The sequence below is a fragment of the Zingiber officinale genome, chromosome 8B (assembly GCF_018446385.1).
Source record: "Zingiber officinale cultivar Zhangliang chromosome 8B, Zo_v1.1, whole genome shotgun sequence".
Taxonomy (NCBI): domain Eukaryota; kingdom Viridiplantae; phylum Streptophyta; class Magnoliopsida; order Zingiberales; family Zingiberaceae; genus Zingiber; species Zingiber officinale.
The window spans coordinates 104,907,714-104,931,202 of record NC_056001.1 but is presented as its reverse complement, the minus strand read 5'-3'; the positions used below and the strand labels follow the sequence as shown (position 1 = coordinate 104,931,202).

At 34.0% G+C, this 23,489-nt stretch overlaps 1 protein-coding gene across 1 annotated transcript in view; it reads left to right on the top strand.

Annotated features, from left to right (window-relative positions):
* The window catches only part of LOC122016352 (glycine--tRNA ligase, chloroplastic/mitochondrial 2-like), a 35,479-nt gene that overhangs the window by 5,085 nt on the left and 6,905 nt on the right, over positions 1-23,489 (top strand). Inside the window, exons 6-17 of the mRNA XM_042573621.1 lie at positions 2,482-2,530; positions 4,151-4,213; positions 5,344-5,433; positions 5,513-5,599; positions 8,388-8,462; positions 8,577-8,635; positions 12,182-12,275; positions 12,343-12,561; positions 16,687-16,781; positions 22,429-22,519; positions 22,586-22,690; positions 22,773-22,811. Of these exons, the coding sequence (XP_042429555.1) occupies positions 2,482-2,530; positions 4,151-4,213; positions 5,344-5,433; positions 5,513-5,599; positions 8,388-8,462; positions 8,577-8,635; positions 12,182-12,275; positions 12,343-12,561; positions 16,687-16,781; positions 22,429-22,519; positions 22,586-22,690; positions 22,773-22,811 (1,066 nt within the window). The remainder of the gene's footprint in view (positions 1-2,481; positions 2,531-4,150; positions 4,214-5,343; positions 5,434-5,512; positions 5,600-8,387; positions 8,463-8,576; positions 8,636-12,181; positions 12,276-12,342; positions 12,562-16,686; positions 16,782-22,428; positions 22,520-22,585; positions 22,691-22,772; positions 22,812-23,489) is intronic.

Genomic DNA, 23,489 nt, shown 5'->3' with positions numbered 1-23,489 from the left:
TGGTTTTAGCTCCTACTTGTGCAGATCTTGAGGCCATTGCCACTGATTTGAACACCAATGTCCACATCATGAGTATGTGAAAGTCATTGATGGCCTTCAGTGTTGTGAGTCTGCAGAAGTCGTGGATGGGCCTCAGTATCTAACTCATGAGTGCTAATAAACTATTATAATTTATAGCAAATAATTTACTTAATAAACTTGTTAATATATAAACTTTAACTTAGTAAATTGGGTGTAATAAATTATATGTTAATTTATTTATTATAAATTATTTAACAACTTAATTACGGTTAGTAATTTGTAGGTATGCTAAGCTAATTAGTAATTAGGGTCAAGATAATTTACTGTTAAATAGCCATTGTGTAAATTTTTTACTTGTATTATATTTTATAGCAAATATTTACTTGTAACTGTCACTAAATTATAATTATAAGTCGACTGTTAGCAAATAAAAAGTAAATAATCAATTATAACTATCAATAGATAATTATACAATAATCAAGCCTTATCCTACTAGGTTGGGTCGACTTTATGGATCCTTTTATGCCATCTCCTATTATATCATTATCTATATTTAAATAAATTTTATCTTGTTTTATTGTTGCTAATTAAGTGTTTTTTTTTATCTTCCTCTATTTTATCTTGTTTTATTGTTGCTAACCAAATTTGTTTTTAGTCTTCTTCTTCCTCGTTTGATATGCGTGTTTGTCATAGTTTCTCATCGCCTAATTGGAGCATTTATTGGTCGTTTAAGTACATTCCCATACATCTTAAATGTGTTTCTCGGAATTTTCTCTCAATAGATGCAATTCCGATTTTTTCTCTAATGCTCTCATTTCTTATTCTGTTCATCCTCGTATGTCCACACATTCGCCTTAACATTCTCATCTCGCATCTTTTGCTCATGTACTCAAGTTATAGCTCAACATTCAGCTCCATACAATATAACAGGTCTAACGCGATTTTGTAGAACTTTCCTTTAAATTTTAGAGCACCTGACGCTCTTCTCCATTTCAACCATCCTATTTGTATTTTATGTAAGACATCTCTCTCAATCTCTCCATCGTTTTGCAAAAAAGATCCTAAATATTTAAATCTTTCCGGGCAACTTGTCATCTCTTATCTTAACAATTATTTCATAATGTCTAATATTGTTAAACTTAAATTTCATATATTATGTCTTCATTCTACTAAGCCTAAAACCTTTCCCTTCTAGTGTTTTCCGCCAAGATTAGGGTTGTAAATGTCAAGCGTTCGTGAACAAGCTTGGTGTTCGGCTTGGTAAGAGCTTTGTTTATGTTCGTTCAATATACATAAGATTAATTAAACAAACAAGCTTGAACACATATGTGTTCAGCTTGTTAACGTTCGTGAATAATGTTCGTGAACAACGTTCATGAACAATGTTCACGAACTGTATTTATTAATAAAACTCTTTTCAATATGTTAAATAAATAATAAAATAAAATAAAATAAAATAAATAAATAAATAAATAAATTTAAATTATCAAGCTCAATAATCAATCAAACAACTAAAAATTTCAAATAATTAAATAAGCTTGAATTGAGAGCTTGATAACATCTCAACGAACCAAGCTCAAGCCAAGTTCAAACCAAGCTTGAATTGAGAGCTTGATAACATCTAAATAAACCAAGCTCAAGTCAAGCTTCAAACAAGCTCAAGCTCATAAAAAATAAACCAAGTCAAGCTTGAACACTCATTTCAAAAGCTTGGTTCATTTTAAGCTCGGCTCGGCTCGGTTACCTTATCAAACAAGCTTGAACACCCCTAAAGCTCGGCTCGGCTCGGCTTGTTTACAGCCCTAGCCAAGATTATAGTAAAATAGTTAATCATAGTAAAATAGTTAATTAAAAGTTACAACTTATACTAAGTAAAGTTAATCATGTTATCACCAATAATTGAATTAATAAGTTAGTCATGTGATCATCAATAATTGAATTAATAAATATCAAAATGATATTAACACAACACGATATGTCACCAAAACTGTAGAAACTCTTGCAAGTTTAAGATTTGACCATGTGAATCAATGTACTAAAATCTCATACAATCTAGTTTAAGATTGAACCATTGTGGTATTTTAAATTGTTCAGTCAATTGCTTGTCATCCCTTGCAATTCTTTCTAAATTCATTGCAACTGACTCCTTTTGACTGTAAAAGTGTTGGAAAACAAATGTTTGTGTCTAGGTTGACTGAAAATAAACATTGTAATAGAGTCTCTCTTTGTATTATGAAATTGTAAAAGCTTTATGTGTTAATAAAATTACTTGTCAATTTATCTCCTTTGCAGATTGGTTATAATTTGGTCTAATTGTTCTGTGTTGGCTATATAACACTTTTGATCTTAGAAACCTTGAACCAAATAATTTCACGTTTTTTTTTTGTTGATGTTGTTTTTATTGTAGACCTTAGAACCATTGCTTTGTGACTTATTTTCTTTTTATTGTCCTATTGATAGTGGGAGGCAAACATGTGGGCTTCGGAGTTCGCACTCAGCCATACTTGAGGTAATGCCAATCTTTAAGATATCTAATTTCAAATACTTTTTATTCTAAAGGTTGTATTTTTGATTTAACTAACCATGGGGAACTCTTTGAGGAATGATTTGCTCTAGTGTGATTTATTGAATATTTATTCCTCTTCTAACACAGTTTTATGTGTGCTTTAGTAGCAGTTGTTTGGCAATTTTGTTCTTGTTGTTTCCTGTCTTTCGTAGAATAGTAATTTAAGCTTAGATGGTAAATCTGTAAAATTTTAAAAAATATCTTTGCTGGAGGTCTGATATTCATTTACCATCATCTTTATGTTGCGCTTTATGGTGATGAGAAGGGATGTGAGAAACGAATGAATAACGTGGTTCTTTTCTTTTTGTCTCATTCTGATCTAAAGCTAAGCTGATCTCGGTGTTATCAGCTGAATCCCTAGAAAGCCATCCATAAGTTTCAGCAATGTGTTACTACCTTATTCATCCACTTTCTTTCTCTCTTCATACCACCTTTGTTTAGCTCGTTGTCATGTAAAACTTTTACATGAATGCCCTAAAAAAATTGCAGGACCTTTTACTTGGTTCCTATCACAAAATGTTCTGTGTTTATAATTACATACGGACCATTCTACTCTTCTTTCATAAAAATGCAACATCAATTACTTGGAATGCCGATAGTTGCAATAATAGAATGTTCTGAATGATTGATGAAATAGTTTCTAGGTATTTTTGATTACAATGTAGCAAGATTTATGCTTATCTATGCACAATATAACATTTATGGCATTATGGTGTCATTTAAAATTTCAAGCTATCTTGCTTGATAATTGTAAAATTATCACGAGTAGTTGCATTTCACTTATCTTAATACAACATGGAAGAGGAACTTGGCACCTTTCAGGCATCTTCTCCGATGTCTTTTCTATGCTTCTCCAGAAATGTTACCCCTCAATATTTGACCTCTTCCAATTCTCTTTGGGAGAAACAGATGATCTCAGAAGTTGAAGATTGACATTTTTGTGCAGAAGTGACAGCGAAAGAGTTCAGGAGGATGCAGGATGTGAGGAAGAGGAAGTCATCACTTGAGAGTGGTGAGCTAGGGTTGTCGATTTAATGGTGAATACGATTGGAAAGTTGACAATTTTATGCTTCAAATGGTGCCGAGCTGATGGGTGGATTATGATCACAGTTTGTGAAGGGGTTACTGAAATAGAAATAGAATGGCATCTTATGGCAAAACAAGATGAAACTTCTTTTTTTTCCCCCTTCTTCGGCCTTCTTCCTCCTTTGTTGCTGCCACAGCTGCTTTAGGTTGGAAACTGACCTCCTTTTTCTTCTTCTTCTTCTTCTTCTTCTTCTTGTATGCTAGGTCATCACACTTTGATCAATTCTGACCCGTGGCATCTGTCATCACCTTCCAGCATTGGCACAATGTTATTGCTGGCAGGATCGAAGCTTGTTGTGGTTCTTAATCAAGTGTCGTTTGTCTCATTGTTGTGTTGAACCAATTAAAATTGCTTTTGTCATTCTTGATTGGATTTTGGTTCCATCTGTTGTGTTTTCTGTACATTGTTCTTCAATGACTTCCTTATTTTTTGGCCGACTTAACAAAGAGCTAACTTGAACACTTTTCTTATCTCAGATAGAAAGTGCAGAGGCATACCTGCATAAGATGAGGGAAGCTGGCATCTTGGTTAATATGAAGGTATATCTCGGTTGTTTATTTAGCTTGCTATATTATTGAGAAATCTAGATCTAAATAAAAAATACAGTTACTAGGAAGCATGTACACCCTGGCACTGTTCGGCTTACTGGTTTCATAGGTATAACCAAACCCGAAATAAATGTTTTTGCTTGAAATTTTTAACCCAAAACCAAAACCGTTTGGGATGAAACCAAACCAAAGATTTTGGTTGGGTTCAGGTTTGATTTGTTTAAACTGAAATTTTTAATTAAAATATATACAAACCAAGTACATACTAACTACTAAACCACTTACAATATTTAATTTTAATAACTAATAATCATTTTAGTGTTGCTAATAATCCTAAACACTGAAAAGAATATAGATAATGATCAAATAGATACTAAATATTATGGTTAATGTGGTTTAATGTGGATATTTTTATGTAAATAATTACTAATCGCTAATCAGTTTGGTTTTGGCTTATCAGTTTCTCTTGGATGTAAATTGAAACTGAACTGAACTTGAAAAAGTTGACTACTTTCCAACCTGACCGAACCATAAAGCTGAATTTTTAGGTTATGTTCAGTTTACTGATTTGGTTGGCTCTAGATTTGCCCACCCCTAATGTATTGGATGCAATGCCTAGTAATTGGGGTGTCTAGGGTTATTAGAAAAGATTTGTTCAATGGAGTTGCATGACATGCATAGTTACAAGCAACCTCTGAGTAGGTATTATCACGGCTGCACATATTGTATTTTTATTATTTTTGGGACAAGTTGGTGGATGTACAGACCAACGTACCAAAAATATACAGCAATGCAGAATTCTTACAAATGCATCTGGTATAGTATTAAGTTGAGATATGTGTGCCATTTGATTTGACTCAATTTTCTCACGCTTCTATCTCTAAATCAATTAGTTGATAGATTATCAACAGCTATATCGTGTTAGTCCCAAGTTGAATATTGTTCAATCTGAAACTTCTGGTCATATAGTTGCTTGTGCTTTCCTCATCCTACACCTAGACTATTCTATTTAGATAGACAAATTCTGCTGCCTAATAAATAGATAAAGGACAACTATCCTTGTTTGGAGTGTCTTACACTAAATTAAGATGTTTATCATGTTCTATGATTTTTAATTGCAGGAACGGAAAGAAAAAATTATATGTGATGCTGACTCATTAGCTTCAAGTGTTAACAGCAATGCAATAATGCAAGACAGTTTAGTTGAGGAGGTATCAACACTTTTATTTGGTCTCAAGAATTAATTTAGTATATTTGCAATATCTAAAATTCTAAATATCTTCCCACCAGGTTGTAAACCTTGTGGAGGCTCCTCTCGCTATACTTGGTAGATTTGATGAATATTTCTTGGAGATTCCAAAGGACATATTGATTATGGTAACCTGTGTTATTCTGCCTCCAGCATTTTACATTCTTCTCCTAATGTAATTGTTTATTTTATGTTGATTGTCCAGCTTGAAAGAATGGCTTCAATCTAAATTTTTATGTTTTTTTTTAATAATCTATGATTTTAAAATTTCTTCTCAGAGACAAATATCTGAGACAATTCAAGAAATGAAAAACAAATATCACTGAAGTAATCACTACATAGTTTCTTGTATATGTAATAATCTTTAAAAATTCTGGCAGATAGGTTACCCATTACAGAGATGATAAAGGAAGACAAGCGGAGTTTGTTGATAATGTGGCCATAGACTAATTAGAGGTACCAATTAGAAGGTCCCTTTGATTGTGGAAAATGTATTTCATTTATGTTTTTCTAGTTTCCTGACATTTGTGGCAATGGAAAACCATGGCCAACAACAACAAAAAAAATGCTAATCAATTGAAAATGTCATTTTGGGAAAAAATAACTTCTGCTCAAAACGAGCGGAAGTCATTTCCCCTCAGCTTAGTTTGATGTGGAAGCTGAGTCAATTGTTAGTGTGGGTGAGGGCCTTGGGGTGACTTTTAATGGGGCTAAGGTCATTGGCATTTTCGTTGCTTGGTAGTGTTAAGAGGCAGTGTTCTATGGAGGCGCAACTAATATATTGCATAAATTGAGATGGGAGATGGACTACCCCAGGATTGTCTAGTGGGGCCTAGACATGGTTGATGGAGTTGTTTTTGAGGATCTCCAAGGTGGCCTACATATTTAAACAACTGATTGCTGTTCAAGGGGAAAGTAGTAGTTGCAGCCTCTTGGCACCAGAAGACCCGGATGCCCTGGCGGGGGATGCAGAGAGGGCAGTCAGATCAGGTGGTGAGCCAATATAGGAGAAGGAAGGAGGAGAATCAACGTTTTCTTAGACATAGAGATGCTCAAGACCACCTAAAATCATTTTGAGGTTGAAGTGTGTTCATCGTCATCCTAGAAATAGAGATGCTTGAGGCCAGCAACAACCATTTTGAGGTTGAATCCGTGGTGAGTTCCTTCGCTTCCTGCAGAGGGGTGGAAGTAGTGGTATTATGAATTTTGGAGCCGAGGGAAATATATATTCCCTGTAAAAATGTTCCTTTGAAAACATATTACCCATATAAGTTATTTTCTGCAAAACAAATGGACTCATAGTATGATCTGTGAGATAGTGACATGTTGGCTACTTCCCTTCTTATGCTGTATTTCCCTCTTTTTCAGTTCTGTATATTTCCTAAATCAAAAAGGAGTGTTTGAGAGTTGTTGCACTTCCATGAGTTTTAGCATTGTTGTGCATGCAACAATGACATACCATGTTAACCAGCAGGTAAACCAGGGTTTCTTACTCAATGGTCAATGCCCACTTGGTTTATTCACTCTTCCTTGGCTCATTCCTCAATAGATCATCTGTGTCAAATAACACCTTCATTCCTTCACCAAATCTTCCTCATCTTGTAAGATGATGGTCAAATGGATCTTTCAATTCTTCTGTCAATTGTGCAATAGAAGTCACATTTAGGAGGTGCAAACCAACTTCTCTTTGCACTCTTATTGAGAACAACACTCTTGAGATGAACTGTGCATATAACAGCAATTAATCATGCTGCAATAATAATTCCATGCTTGAAAGCATACATCAAATACATGAATATTAGCAGCCGATGAGACTAACACTCTAATCTCAAATATTCATGTGATATTCATATCAAAGAATGTATTCACAGATGTTACTTGAAATCAAAAGAGTGTCTAATCAAATAGTCAACAAGAACAAAAAGTACTGTGTTTTTGAATGGCTACCCTTTGCTTTTTAAGCCTTAACCTTCATCAATTCATGGATTTGGATATTTACTAGCCCAAACTTGTTTTATATAATCCTGTTGGATCAACACCTCAAGTCACAACCAATTTCACCCACACACTTTCTCTTCTCCTTTTCCCCATCTGTTTCTGTTACTGCTCACAATGGATTGCTTGGTGATCAAATCACTGCTAGGTCCATCAAGCTAGAGGCTTATCAGGTCCTCTCACGTCTACTCATTTCCTCACCGCCTCTAGCTTTAACAAAGTATTTGTAAGGATTCACAGAAAAGAAAAAACAACTCCAATGAATGAATCTTGATAGAAACAGGATATTACCTTGGAAACAAAGGAAAGGTCTCTGACCCTAGCTCTCTTGCTAGTTTTCCTATTTGGAGATGTTCAGACATTCTAAGAATTTCCTAAATGCTTCTTAGGTTGCTAAAGAAGCAACCCTCAATCTTTCACCAACATTGCATTTGAACCTCTTTCTCCTCTCAATTTAGAAATAAGGGTTCATGTTTCCATAGATACCCCTCAACCTCATTAAAACATTGCTAGAACTTATGCCCTCATTCCCATAATAAATTCAAATAAACTGAATCATGATTTTTTAAATTAGAAAAAATGCTGCAGATGAGATTAAAACATCAGAAAAGAGGATGCCTCATTTTTTTGTTTCTAGTCTTTGCCTAACAGTTATGTAGCTAGTCATTTGGCAACATATTGCTATAAGTTGCTCACAAGTGAAAGTGGACCATCTGAAATATGTTGGTTCACCTATGGGCCCCTGCATGGACTTTTAAAGTTTCAGTCAATACCTAAAGGTACAATATGGAATTTCAAACACTGATCCTGTATGATATTTTGTGATTATGGTATTCTTTAGTTTTTCGTCAGTTAAGTAATATGTTGAGCAAGAATATGTAAACTCTTGTATCAGGTAATTATCTATATTTTATCATGTAGGTCATGCAAAAGCACCAGAAGTATTTCCCCTTGATCTGCCAACATACAGGAACTTTAATGCCATACTTCATTGCTGTAAGCTTTCTTATTGATCCTCCAAGCATTTTGCAAACTAACCCCATTTAGTTCTGCATGCTGTATTGCTGTTTTGCTTCTCCTGTATCTTACACTTATTTATTCATCTTATAGGTTGCAAATGGACTAATTGATGAACAAGTAGTTCGGAAAGGAAATGAAGCTGTACTAAGGTAAGCTTTGGCTGTGGACATTTCTTGAACTTGGACCAAATTAATCTGGCATCAAAGTAAATCAGATAACTTTGCAGCTTGGCTGACTTTTTTTCATTAATGAAAGTCTGTGGTAATGGCGTCCCATTGTTTGTTTTGTGGATCCTCCGTGAAGTTTCTTCATCTTTTTATATTCATACTTAAGAAAGTGAAATACGATTTACTCAAGTCTTACATGATATGGTCTGTGACTTAGTCTGTTTCTCAAATTCTTCAGTGAGATCCCTGACACTTTTTTCAATCAAAGAAAGGAAACAACAAAATAAAGAAAGAGGGTAGGAAAAAAAATCCCAGAAAAAGATTATGATTTTTTTTGTTTCCTTTGATGGAAGGAAAAACAGTGGATTTTTTTTTAAAACTTTATTTGTTAAAAACTAAAAAAAACATAAATAAAAATAAATTTGAAAATAAAATTTTCTTTTAAAATCTTTAAGCTCGAATTTCAGCACTATTGTGTGATAGTGAGTTTTCCACCCAAATAGGATGGAAGCAATATAAAGGAAAGCCAAAGAAAATTTTCTTTAGGCTTTTCCTTCCCTCTGGTTTTTTCTCCTAAGAAAACTGAGCGAAAGTGGAGCTGGGAAAAATTTATGGTCATTCTATTTCCTTCTTGGTTTTCTCCCCCCACAGGAAACACACCTTAACAATTTTCCATTGTATCAAGCAATTGTAGTAATATACCTTGTTTTTTTCCTTTGTCTTGCAGCTCTCATATTTATTTTTCTTCCCACTTCATCTTTGGATCTTTCAGAGAAAAGCCAGTCTGTTGCCAATGCCGGTTTATGCTTGCATAAAACTTTAGCAAGTCAATATGTGGAAAATCATTTCCTATTTGCACTGACCACTCGTGAGCAGTATTGCCCCAGTCTTATTCATCCCATAGTTTTTTTTTTTTTTCTGTTGAAGAAACAGTTATCTAATTGCACTTCTATTAATAAATAATTAATAGGATTCCCTACTAAGTTTGCAGAATGGGAATGGATTTTGATATCTGTATAGGATGGCAAAAAAAAAAAAAACAAAGGATGACCATATCAGTGGAATTAGTGTGATCAAAACTGTAGAAAAACTTCAATGAAAATGAAAAGTAAAATTATTTAATAACTGAAATAAAAAATTGTGATTTACAATGCATTTCTTTCCTAAACGTGAATTCAAAGACCTAATAATTTTGGATATTGCCATGAAACTGCTTCCATTAACTTTTTCTCTTTGACAATCAACATATGTATTTTAGCAACAATTAAAAATGTAGTTAATAAGTGATATTAGTGTAATATAATTTATTCTGAATTTATTCTATAGCTGGCACTATTATGTTGTTAAGAAATAATACTAACAAAAAGTTAATATAATTGAGATGAGAATGTTACGATGAATATGTGAAGTTACAAAAAAGAAAAAAGATATTGTTATTTGAGTGCAATTAGGTGTAGCGCTAGTGGATGATAAAATAGATTGAGAAAGTATAAATATGTGTACAGATGACCAATTGATTCTATAGTCCAAACATGTTTAAAAACGACCAATAGATTTGTTTAAAATTTTATTTTGAGTTGGGTTTAGTCCCGGGTCGAAATGAAACAGTTGCATGTCATTTCATCTCGTGCCAACAAATGGTGTTAATATCGCCTTGGTGAGGAGTAGGAGGAGGAGAAAGAAGAAGAGGGACACTTAACTAAAGGAGGCGTCGTGCCATTAGGCAAATTGCAACAAGGACACAATTTATGAATGATGAGGCCGTAGGGCTAGGGCTAGGACTAGGACGTCCTTAGCTTAGTCGAACAATGGGCTCAGATGAGTAGACAAAGGATAGCCTCACTACTTGTTTGTAGACAAACTTGTGAACAAAGGATAAACTCGCGGATGAACTCACAAATGACGATTGAACTAAGGCATGAATTCACAAATGGTGGATGAACTAACAGATGGCAAACAAACTCATAGATGATGGATTGCCTTGTGGACAATGGATAAACACAGATGATTGAAGAGCTGACATGTATCCCTTACATACTAGGGATTTTGGAACCTCTTATGTGTCTATCAATGGGCAGAATGATTTTTTTTTTTGCCAGTGCTGATTGACATTGAATGGAATTTTAAATGTTGGCCAACTAAAGTGAAAGGTTTTAGGGATGGAAGGAACCAAATAAAACACTAGTCAATCTAATACAAACTTATTGAATTAATTTGAATATTATTAGTAATATCGCATTGCATAGAAAAAAAGGAGAAGATGTAGCTTGCATCGCATCGCAATTTTTTTTTCAATATCACATTGCATAGAGCTCAATAAAGATGTAGCTTATCCCAATGATTTTTACTAGTTAATTAAAATATAAACTATGATATGAGGAAGATTATTTGTCATGTCTGATGGTTCAAAGGCCATCAATAACAGTTATATTCATAAAACCGTTAATGGTATACTGTATTAAAATGGTTTAATATCAAATTAATATTACATTGTATCATTATTGGATGGATATATATTGAAGTAACAACCCTGGGCAATAAAAAATTATTATTAAATGATATCATAAGTAAAGTTATTGCTTTGTGACCAAAAGGTTACGGGTTCGAATCCTAGAAACAACCTCTTACAAAAAGCATGTAAGGCTACGTACAATGGATCATTCCTCGGGACCTCTCATAGTGGGAGCTTACCGGGCTGCCTTTTATCATATTTTAGTTAAGAATAAATGAACACTTTTGAATCTTAACTTCCCTATAATATTAATATATATTAAAAAAATAATATTATTGTATTAAACACAAGATATAATGCTACTAAATCATCAAAGTACTAGCAAATGCAATTCTATAGTATTGTAATTCTGTGGTGTAATCATAACAAAACTACTAGTGGTGACAGTGGTTGACTCTTTGAAGGAAGACAAATTTGTTGGCAAGGCTGGAGGTATGGATATTTGATATGAGGTTGTTGACTGAGGTTTTGGTGCCTTCACGTGCTACCTTGAGGGATATCATAGTTTTAGGTAGAATAGAGGCACAGGGTGGAAGACAGGTGTAAAATATAGTTCTATCTGATTGTTGATTGAGGGTTTGGTGCCTTGGCATGCTGCTGTAAGCAGAAATCATATAGTTATGTAGAGAAGTCATCGAGTGGTGGGAGGTTGCGCCAAATTGTGAAGCAATCCTTAAAATTAAGGAGAGGATCCACTTTGATACACCAAATTAAGAGGAATAAACTGTATTTCAACAATTATACCAAACATTTAGGAATTTGATATACTAGACCTATTCTCATAGAAGTACTAACTTCGGTATATGTAAAATAATTCATATTGGGAACATTGTTCTGATGCCTTAAAGTTTAGGGACTTCTTTCGGTATATGTAAAATAATTCATATTGGGAACATTGTTCTGATGCCTTAAAGTTTAGGGACTTCTTTCGTTTTTTTTGTACAGGTGCTCTATCCAAATTATATATGAATATAAATATTATATTTTCTTGAAAATATAATTTTTGATTTCTTCAGAGCCCGCTATGAGGATGCAAGTTTTTTCTATAAAATGGACACCCAAAAGAAATTTTCTGAATTTCGAGGCCTTCTAAGTGGAATTCTTTTTCATGTAAGTCATAAAGATTACTGACAGCAACTTATTTACATGATATTTTAGCTCTAATTCAGTTATACAGGAACAACTTGGAACAATGTTGGACAAGGTGGTTCGCATTCAAAAGATTGTTGGAAAGTTGTCACATTCTCTGGGAAACGAGAAAAGTGTGCATACGATTGTTGAAGATGCAGCAGCCCTTGCCATGTCTGATCTTGCAACTTCTATTGTCACTGAATTCACCTCTCTATCAGGAATAATGGCCCGCCATTATGCTCTAAGGGATGGGTATCCCGAGCAGGTGTGAGACAATTACATAGTGCATGCGATTTTCTTTTCTTGTCCTGTCCCATTAGTATCATTTGTCCAATTAGGGTGATATTCTTATGCATAAGTTTATATTTATGTTATATCTTTTAGTAATTTAACAGCCTAGTTAAATATGTCCTTATTTATAGTCCATCATGAAAAGAAGATACACACGGGCAACAAATTTATCAATTCCTGAAGGTCAGCAAGACCATCATATAACTGTCCTCCATGATCCACAGCTTACCTTCTACCACCTTAATTATCCACTCCAAGTCTATTGCTTATATTAGCTTTAACTTCAAAGAAGACGACCTGCAGGGCAGCTGGCACCTGCACCCTCTAGTAGAAGTGGGAATTTGCCACTGGTTTGCATAATTTGTTAAAACGGTTCCATGTTGCATGCTGGTCTGAATGCTGCAAACTGCCCTTCAAATTTTCACCAAACTGTTCTAGCAACTACTTTTGACCTGATGACTTGTAACAGACAATTGATGTCTGCTTGTAGATAGTTATGGTTTAAGGAAAACTGTTGGGATCTTATCTTATGGAACTATTGCCTTCTATATAGAGAAAAGAAGGTTGAGTATACCACAAGAACAATATAACAATAGTAATTCAACAACTTCAAATAATAAAAGTTAATTTTAACTAGAACATAGATGTCAGTAATGCCCAGCTTTTTAGATAGCTAAATGAGATGCGAGTCTCACCGGAAGTGAGTTTTTCAATCTTCTTCCAGAGAACTGCATCACAAATGCAGTACATATGAATTGATTACCCCTTAATATATTGGTGTACTCTTGAAATACTAGAAACACATGTATTAGAGAAAGCCGTGGGGAAATGTAATCTTGTCTATGTAATCTTGTCTAATATAGTTGTCATTCTTAAAATTTGACTGCCGCTGATTTTAATGACATCTTCTAAGGCCTTATATTACGATCCAATTGGTAAATGACCTTCCGTAGAAGTTTTTTTTACTTGCTTCTTTTGCCATTTTATTTACTTATTTATCTGGTGAAAACTTGTTTCTGTCAATTCTTTTATACTAACCATTAAAGTTTGTATATTCTCCCTCATCTTCATCAACACAGAAAATTACTCCTTAATTAATCACTTAAAAGTTTTTTCTAGTATCTTTCTTTCCTTTTTTTTTATTGAATGCTCTATCACTAGTAATATTTAAATCAATTAAATTATTTTTATTATATTAACTTATGTTCTCTTTCTCATTGTTGTAATGTATCAATTTTCGAATTTTTACATAGCAAATCACTATTGATTTGGTGCCTTAAATCTCTCATGTTTAATTTAAATTATTGTTGCATGGTGCTTCTGCATAAGAGAATAGAATGCCAATATAAAACAATATGAATGACTTAAGAATTTCAACTAACTGGACACCAATTGCCATTGACCTTTGCTTGTAGCCTTGTACCTTCTCAAGAAGTTGTCTAGACTCCAGTTTTTTGGGGTTTTAGCCTATCAAGTTCTGAAATTGGACAAGAAGTAATGAGAAGCATGGGGAATGAAATGAGATTGTTGAGAGGATCAAGTTCACTAACACCAATCACACATATTTGTGTAATGATAAGAGGTAATTGAGGGTTGGCCTATCTTATTTTTATATTATAGATTTAATAGTGGGGAAATTAACTATCATATAGGAAGCCCAAAGAACACTCTAACCCCACATATATAACTAGGGACAAATAACCTCATGAGATTGGAGATACATTTTCCTAGGCCCTATAAATATAACTTGCTACAATGGAAGAATGATCTTTGAGTATCTTCTTTAATGCCATTGACCTATGACATCCTCTGCCAACGCTTTAGCCATCAACAACTTTTGGGGAGGTAATGACAAAAGAAGCTACTATCTTCATCCCAACCATGCTTTATTTGTTGGTATAACGAGTACTTCATTGTGGTTTGGCTTAACCATGTTTTGATGTGTGAGCGATACATCTTAAGTTACATGTGTAGTTGATATGGTGCATGAAGTGTGCACTACTTAAATGTGTTGAAGTGGGAGATCACAGATTAACCTTGGGATGATAAACCTTGGATCGAGTGAGTTATGTGAAGCTTTAGACTCGAGATGATCATCAAACTTAGAGGAAGACACTTGAAGACATGTGATATGTGTACTTTTGACTGCATGATGCAATTTTGGAGGGTTGTGTTAGATGTAGATGAATGTAATAATGGGTGATTTCCTCGGTATGATGATCTAATTGATTGAAGGCTAAATACCTTTAACCCCCCTGTGTTTTCTATCAAGTGGTATTTTGTCCCCCTGTATTTAAAAAATAACATTTAAACCCCTTTGACCAAAAGTTAGATGTGAGAAAACTTATAAAAGATAATTGTGCCCTTGTCTTTTTTTAGCATTTTTCATTAATAACCTCAAGAGGGAAAAATCACATTGAATTGACCATTATATCATTCGGTAAAAATCCTCACAAAATTCATACATGCACCAACATAAACAACAGAAAAGCAGCAACTCTGAAAGGATAACCAGCCAAAAACTCATTCCACCACCCTCACCAAACAAAAAAAAGTCAGAATTCTAAATTGATGAACCAAAATCAAATGAAGATGGAAAAAAGTTCATTATTGAAAATCTCCTCATCATCAAATGTGGCATACAATGAAGTAGGAGTGAAGTGTTGGTGTGACAAAATTGCACCAATACACACATCAAAGATATTACAAAATCCAGGAAGGAAGTTTATAGGTTGTTGTGACTACAAGGTTAGTGCTCAAACATCTTAATATACCACATAAGCCCAAAACCACTAACATCTAATGGATGTCAACTATTATTTGCATGCAGAAAAATGGTGGATGTGGGTTCTTCCGATGGATGGATGAAATAGAAGAAGCACAAGAAATTAAGTGTTATGTGCTGATTATAATGGATCATCTGCTTTAACACATCTTGTAACTCTAACACCGACATATAATCAGGATCAACTCTTTCTTGTGCTTTTTCTTCTATTTCATCCATCCACCGGAAGAACCCACATCCACCATTTTTCTGCATGCAAATAGTAGTTGACATCCATTAAATGTTAGTGGTTTTGAGTTTATGTGGTATATTAAGATGTTTGAACACTAATCTTGTAGTCACAATAGCCTATAAACTTCCTTCTTAGATTTTGTAATGTCTTTGATGTGTGTATTGGTGCAATTTTGCCGCACCAACACTTCACTCCTATTTCACTGTATGCCACATTTGATGATGAGGAGAAGATTTTTAATGATGAACTTTGTTCCATCTTCATTTAATTTTGGTTTATCAATTTAGAATTCTGGCTTCTTCTTTTTGGTTTGGTGAGGGTGGTTGAGTGAGTTTTTGGCTTGTTATCCCTTTCAGAATTACTATTTTTCTGTCGTTTATACTGGTGCATGTATGAAATGGGTTAACCATGTATGAAATGGGTTTTTACCGAAGGATATAATGGTCAATTCAATGTGTTTTTTTTTCCCTCTTGAGGTTATTATCGAAAAATGATAAAAAAAGACAAGGGCACAATTGTCTTTTATATGTTTTCTCACATCTAACTTTTGGTCAAGGGGGTTAAAAAACACAGAGGGATTAAAGGTATTTAGCCATTGAACTAAGAATAAAATGTTTTTATTCATTAGCTAATCCACTTGCCTCTTGGCAATTGACTATTCAGTAGTGTTGTTCTAGGATGGAGGGTATCCATCCCAAGTATTTCTTGATTTAGGGCAATCTAGATCATGACTTGTTGATTTAGGGTGATCTAGATTAAATGTTGTGTGTTGATTGTAGTTGAGGGTTAAATCGAGTGTTTCATAGTTTGTTGTTGCATTGAGTTCTAGCAACATCCCTCATCCTTGTGAAGGATTATCCCATTGCCTCATTTAAATGGGTGCATTATAGGTCATGGAGTAGGAGTGGGTCTCTAAACCACGTTATATTTCCTTATTAGTGTGTGTTGCATTTCCATTGCATATATATTTGACACTTTGATCATCACACATGCTCACTCAGATCATTTTATTTGTTTGATAATTTGGTTCTGTTTTACAACTAGATCTTATTTTTGTGCTGACTTCACTTATATTTCTTAAGATTGCTGAGGCTCTTTTTGAAATTACACTTCCAAGATTTTCTGGGGATATACTTCCAAAATCTGATGCTGGAATTGTTCTGGCCATTGCTGATAGGTAAGCTATCCTTCATCATTGTCAATTTTTTATAATATGGTTGATGTCTTATTCCCTTTGATATGGTATGATTATGTTAATGACACGAAATGCATATAAATTCCTTCACATTGAATGTGGAATAGCTGGCCACTTTTGTATTTTTTTTTGTTCTGAGCAAGGTTTTGTTTTGTTTTGTTTTTGTTCTGAGCAAGATTTGTACCCCAATAGGTTTTGTTCAACAGGACATAGCTTAGCATTTTGTCCATTCACCATTGATCAAAATAAGAGCAATGATGACACAATAAATTTCCAAACATGCCCTCATTGACTAACATTTACTGCCTAGACTCGTATAACTATCTTTTGGCTTGCACTTGCTGAGGCTGAGAGAACCTTGCCCATGAATAATTAACCAGGAAAGAAATTGGTTTGTCCCTTGGAGAAGGGAGGTTAGAGCACAAGGCTGTAATGGCTAAGCAAAGACAGCAGATGAAAAATGCTATATCTGCACGAAACGAGAACAATTACAATTGTAAACTTGATTGGTCAAAACAAGATAAAGTTGTGAACATCATATACTTTTTTTTATATATAATTTAGACGTTTGGATTTCGCTAGACTAATTTTGGAGGTAAATGACCTTCTCCTGGTTTGGCTACTAGATAAATCCGGAGCACAACTTATGCATACTTAGAACCGACATCTAGAATATTCACACAACTTATGAACATTATACTTAATAGGCTGTAAATTGTAACAGTATTGTACCTATATGGTTGATTAATTATAAATTATGGTTTCATTATAACTCTCTCTCTCTCTCTCTCTCTCTCTATATATATATATATATATATATATATATAATTCGCTAGGCGCTAGCTGGGCACCTAGGCCGGCGGGGACTAGATGCCGCTAGGCGAATTCCACGGTATCAACATAAATTACATAATAAATCACATACTCCAGCACAATAACATCAAATTTAAAATAAGTTCAAAATTACACAACCAAATATCACATATTTATTCTACTTCTCTGTAATTTTCAACAACTTGTTCTTCATCGGACACAAACTCAATATCATCATTGTGATCCTCCTCTTCTTCTTCGGATGCAAAATCATTCTCGTGAAGTTCTCTCAATCTAGAGCTTTTTCGGGTTGTAGATTTTCATTTGCTCTAGTTAATGAAACCTTGTGCATTTGAAGCATCTTTTGCAAGAAATGCATTAACGTTCATTTCTTTTTCTCTTTTTTGTTTGTTCAACAATCTAGCATTAAATTGGACAAATACTACTTTGTATGAATCTTGAACAGTAACATGAAATTAATACTTTACTTTAATTAAAGACTTAAAGTTTAAAGCTTACTCCTTCGAATGTACTCCAATTTCTTTCACACCTAGATGAACTTGTAGTTAATGAAAGTATCCTCAATGCCACTCTTAGCAAGTTGGGTGTGTGAGCACCATATGTACTCCACTATGCACATGGATCAAATGTATCATTATTTTTCACTTGCTTTTGCTGCCAATGTTATTCTAAATAATCCAGTCTTGTCTCTATATTTTGCAAATTCCTTGTTAATAATTGTATCCTGTAGATCTAACTCATTGACATGAAAAATTTCTATGCATTCAAAAATCCTCATTGCGACCTCCTCATAAAGAGCAATAGAACTATCTTTATATAAAAAAAGGGATTTAGCAAAAATGTAGTGGCATGCAATGATGTATCAAGTCTATCCTTTATGTCTGTCTGCTAATTTGATTCCACGTTCAAGGTCACCTTGATATCTTCTTTAGCTTGAAGAGGCTCCCCATATAGAAACCCATGGATGACTTTCTGTCTCCATCTACCAATCGAAGATCTCTTACCAAAGGTGCAAATATTTTCAAACAAAGTGTCACACCATTCCAAAACCTCATGCTCATCATAGTAGAGTAAGCCAATTTCCCTTTGTTTGTTTTTGACCATTTACATTTCTCCCACGTATCACTTGTAAACATGGCCCTTAAACTAGATTTTTTTTCAATCAAACTTTGCAATGTGAGGAAATTTGATGCAAACCGGGTAACTCCTGGCCGGACTATGTCTCTCTTCTTTGTGAAACTTCTCATCAATGACAAAGTCTTATGGTGAGTATAAATGGAAATGATAAAAGACATGGCTTACTTAATAACCTTTTTACGTGGAAGCTTGCCAATAATTTCAAGCATGAGATTAACAGTTGCACATGAACAACAAAAGATCTCAGGTCGCTTCTCTCATCAATTTAGCTGCAGTCATATTGTTGGTGGCATTGTTTGTTACAATCTGAACAATATATATTCTGAGCGCCTACTTGTTCAACACACTTGTCAACATGCTCAAAAATAAGTTCAGTTGTAGGTGCCTCGTCTGAAGACTCCTTAGACTCTAAAAATGTAATACCCCGCGTGTAATTAACACACAAATTTAAGATGCTTCTTCTTTTTCTATCACTCCAATACTCCATGCATCTGTCATGATCGAACACCCATTCTTTGTCCATTCTTCTTCATGTTACTTCAGCAGTTGCTTTGTTCTTTCAACTTCCGCTTTCAACAATGGCTCCCTAAGCTGATATTGAGTTGGAGGCTTTAATCATGGTCCAAATTGATCCACTGCCTCCATTAGTTGCTTGAAGCTATCATTATCAACAACATTGAATGTGATTTCATTTTCATAAACCCATCTCTCAATATATTGTTGAATTTGTTGAGTTCTCTTTTTGAAAAGAGCTTCATTTATATTTTTTTTGGCAAGCACTTTACTCCCACTAGAACCTATATTTTCTAGAGCAATTAGCGTTGCATATCATCCATAAGGACAAGTGGAAAAGGATTTTTAATTCCATCTATCCCTTCAATTTCAGGACCCTCTTCATCTAGAGAAATAGTCACCTCTGCTCTACAACTTTGTTTTTCCATTATTTTGTTCTTTCTGTTCCTTCCTTCTAAAATAGCCTGTTTGCATTTATTTTTATTTTCGTGAAATGCTTTTCGACAACCAGATAAATTTCAAGGTATATTTCCTATATGCTCCTTGATCCTATACACTCCCTCGACATCGTTTTTCACACAACTTGCATTTAATTTTGTCGAGGTTTATCCAATGTCATTTGACTTTCTCCTAAGAATTCCAGATTAGGTTGAGTGACAAATGCTGTCGAAGATGGATTGCTTGCCATTGTAATTGTGATAACCTAAAAAGTGATTTAAGAATAAATTTAAGATATAAATCAGTAAAAAAACATTAATATAAATAAGTAAAAAAAATATTATCAGAATATAAATATGATTTATATAAATTAATAAAATGTATTAGATTTTTTTTAAAAAAAAATTAAATATAAAATTATGAATATAAATATGATTTATATGAATTAATAAGATTTATTTGAATTTTTCAATTTTAAATATAAAATATCAGAATATAAATTAATTAATAATATATATTAGATTTTTTAAATTTTAAATATAATATTATTAGAATATAAATAAATTAATAAGATTTATAAAAAGATTTTAATTTAAAATATATTTTTTATATATTTTATTAGGATAATTTAATTAGGGTGCATAAAAGCCTATTGGAATTATCCTATTTAAGTGAAGGGTTGTTTAATTAAATAAATAATAAATTAATTAAAAAGAAAACATCGTGAGAGCTAAACGCTCGTGGGGCGTCTCCGGGAATGCGTCCGCTGCCGCAAGATGCGTCCCGCGACTTCAGAAGCGTCAGGAGGAAAAATGAATTATTGCATAAATTGAAAAACTTATCGATAGTTGAGTCTTCTGGAAGAGGCAAGAGGCGGAGGAGACGAGAGACAGTTGAACGCATGAGCAGATGAATCAGATAGGATTTAGGGCTTTAAATGAAAAAAAACCAAAATTTCCACGACGCCTAGGGCAGCCCAGCACCGCCTAGGCTTGCCGCCTAACACCTTTCTGGTGCAGTTGCCAGCCGCCGAGCGCTTAGGAGGTGCCTAGGCGGCTGCCTTGGGCGCATTTTAGAACACTGTAGATGATCGACTTGGTTAACAACGATAAAACTACATAAAATTAATTTAAATATAAACAAGAATATAGTAAGGAATTGAGCTCAATGACGTAGGAGGATCCATATAGCCACCCTACTTAGTGGGATAAAGACTTTGGTTGTTATATATGTGATTAATACATAGTTAACGTATATAACTAATTACTTATATAGTTGATAATTACTTTATTTATATATTATCTAGTTATGAGTTTGATAAATAACTTTAATTCAGTCATCTAAACAGATGTCACTGGGAATACCTAGTGAGCCATTTGGTTCCCATAATATCTTCATCATGATAATCAAGAAAGATTTTTTTTGGATGGCTTTGTCTTTCTCCAATTTTAACTGTCCCTTTGTGAAGTTCCATATTTGAGAGTTTGATTTTCGATATTACTTTATTAATATACTATGTAGTTATAGATTTATAATTGATAAATAACTTTTAATTAAGTAATCTGAGCAGATTCCACTTGGAATACCTAGTGAGTTATTTGGTTTCCACAATATCTGCACCTTGAAAGTTAAGAAAGGTCTTTATATTTAAATGGCCTCATCTTCCTCCATTTTTACTTGTGTCCCTTTGCCATTCGTGGGAGTCTGAATTTCAGTATGCTGATTTTATGTTCCTTTATTAAGTTTGAAGATAATGATGAACTCCATGAAGAAAATCTTGAATTTCAGAATTATATCTTCCAAATGATAACTCTCTATGTTTTGATCATTCCAGTCCCAGTACAACCTTCAACAGTTTCAGAGGTGTGTATGGTTTTCTCTTTTGTCCAGAGAAAACTATAATATGAATTCAATGGTTGATTATTAGCAACAACTCCGCCTTTCCATGCTTCAAACACATTCCTTTCTGATTGAAAGGTAGCACCTAAGAATTGGTAGGATTATCAACATTCATCTGTTGATCAAAGTAAAAAATGCTCCTCATTTATGGGATGTTTTTGCTCAAAGGGAAGCCTTGATCAGTGCAGGTTTAGTAACCTTTTGTTTATACCACAATTCAAATTAGAAAGTGGCCACTATTCAGAATGAATCACTCCTCCCTTTTTTTTCCTGTTAAGGAACCTAGTACTATACATATATCAACTTCTCAAATGGCTATCCATGGTAAATTAGAAAATTTGAGGGTTTTCCACATCTACTAATTGTGTTGTGTAAAAATGAGTTGTAATATATCACTTTTGGGATTCTCGCCATTATTACCTCATATTTTCATTGTTGTCTGGGTTGAACAAACTCTTGAATTTGAAGTACTTGTTCACTTCCTATGTGAAAACTATGGTCTCGCAGCTTTGGATCAGTTATAAATGAAGAGTTTGCTTTGAGAGTTAACTTCTTTGAGAATATTCTAACATGAAGGTGAAAATTATGATAATTCCAGTATTTGGAGATATGACTTCATTCCTGGATAGAAATATCTTGGTGCTAATACTTGTATGGTCGTGTCATTATTCAAATAAATTATCTCATTGCCAAGATTACAATGAATAATATCTTTGATGGATTTGGTTGTTTCCTCTTGTAAATATTGTTGCGGCTTAATTTGGTGCATCTACTGCTGATGCTAGCTCTCTGCCTCTCTCTGCTTCAGACTGGACAGTCTTGTTGGCTTATTTGGTTCTGGATGTCAGCCAAGTTCAACAAATGACCCCTTTGGTTTGAGAAGAGTGTCTTATGGACTGGTAAGTCATGCCGTTGCATTTGTTACTTTCAAAACATATTCATAGCTCTGCATCCGTCATTTTCAGGTGCAGATACTAGTGGAGAATAACAAGGATTTGTCCTTGAAAGAGGCTTTGACATTAGTGGCTGATGTCCAACCCATAGAAATTAGTGCTAGTGTTATTGATGATGTGAGTTTGGTGTCACCAAATACCTTTTTGTCAAGCAGATTTCTTTCATTTTCTCCAATTTTTTTGCTTAACTACTTTTCAGGTAACAAAATTTGTTACTAGAAGGTTGGAACAACTATTGGTATGCATCAGTTCCACATGAACTTCTTTCTGATTTAGTTGAATGCTTTTTAATCTTCTATCCTTATTCTTAGATCAATTTTATTTACTAACTTATTGCTTTCTATTTTCCCATGCCCTAGTGGTTCCTTTCCCATGGATGCGATGGGATCCACTTGTCATCACAACAATTTTATCTACATAGTCTTTGCTAGCCATTGATTTACATGACAAGGGTGTTACAGAATGCGTGTGGCATGACACAACTTAGCTTTCATCTACCCATGGTTTAAATCTCATAGAGTGTCAGACGACACGGTTAAAATATATCATTATGATAAATTAATGAAACTCGATACTTCTTGAACCTTGCATCTAGCCTCTTCATACCTATGTTGGATACTAAACATAGGCATACCTAATAATTCTATTGATCACATGTAAAAAAATCCTAAAATTAGTTGTGTCAGACATTTTTTTTTGGATAAGTAAAAGTGGTATATTATATATCCAAAATGTACAAAATGAGATTTTAGGGTCTATTCATGTCTATGTACCTGTACGCTCCTAAATTTCCTCTCAACATCTTACCCTCACAACAACAAAAAAAAACTATGCTTTATCACCACCCTACTCCCTCTGTAATGCCGTTTTAAGACACGGATTGTCCTTTGATAGGTGGACATCTGGATGCACATAT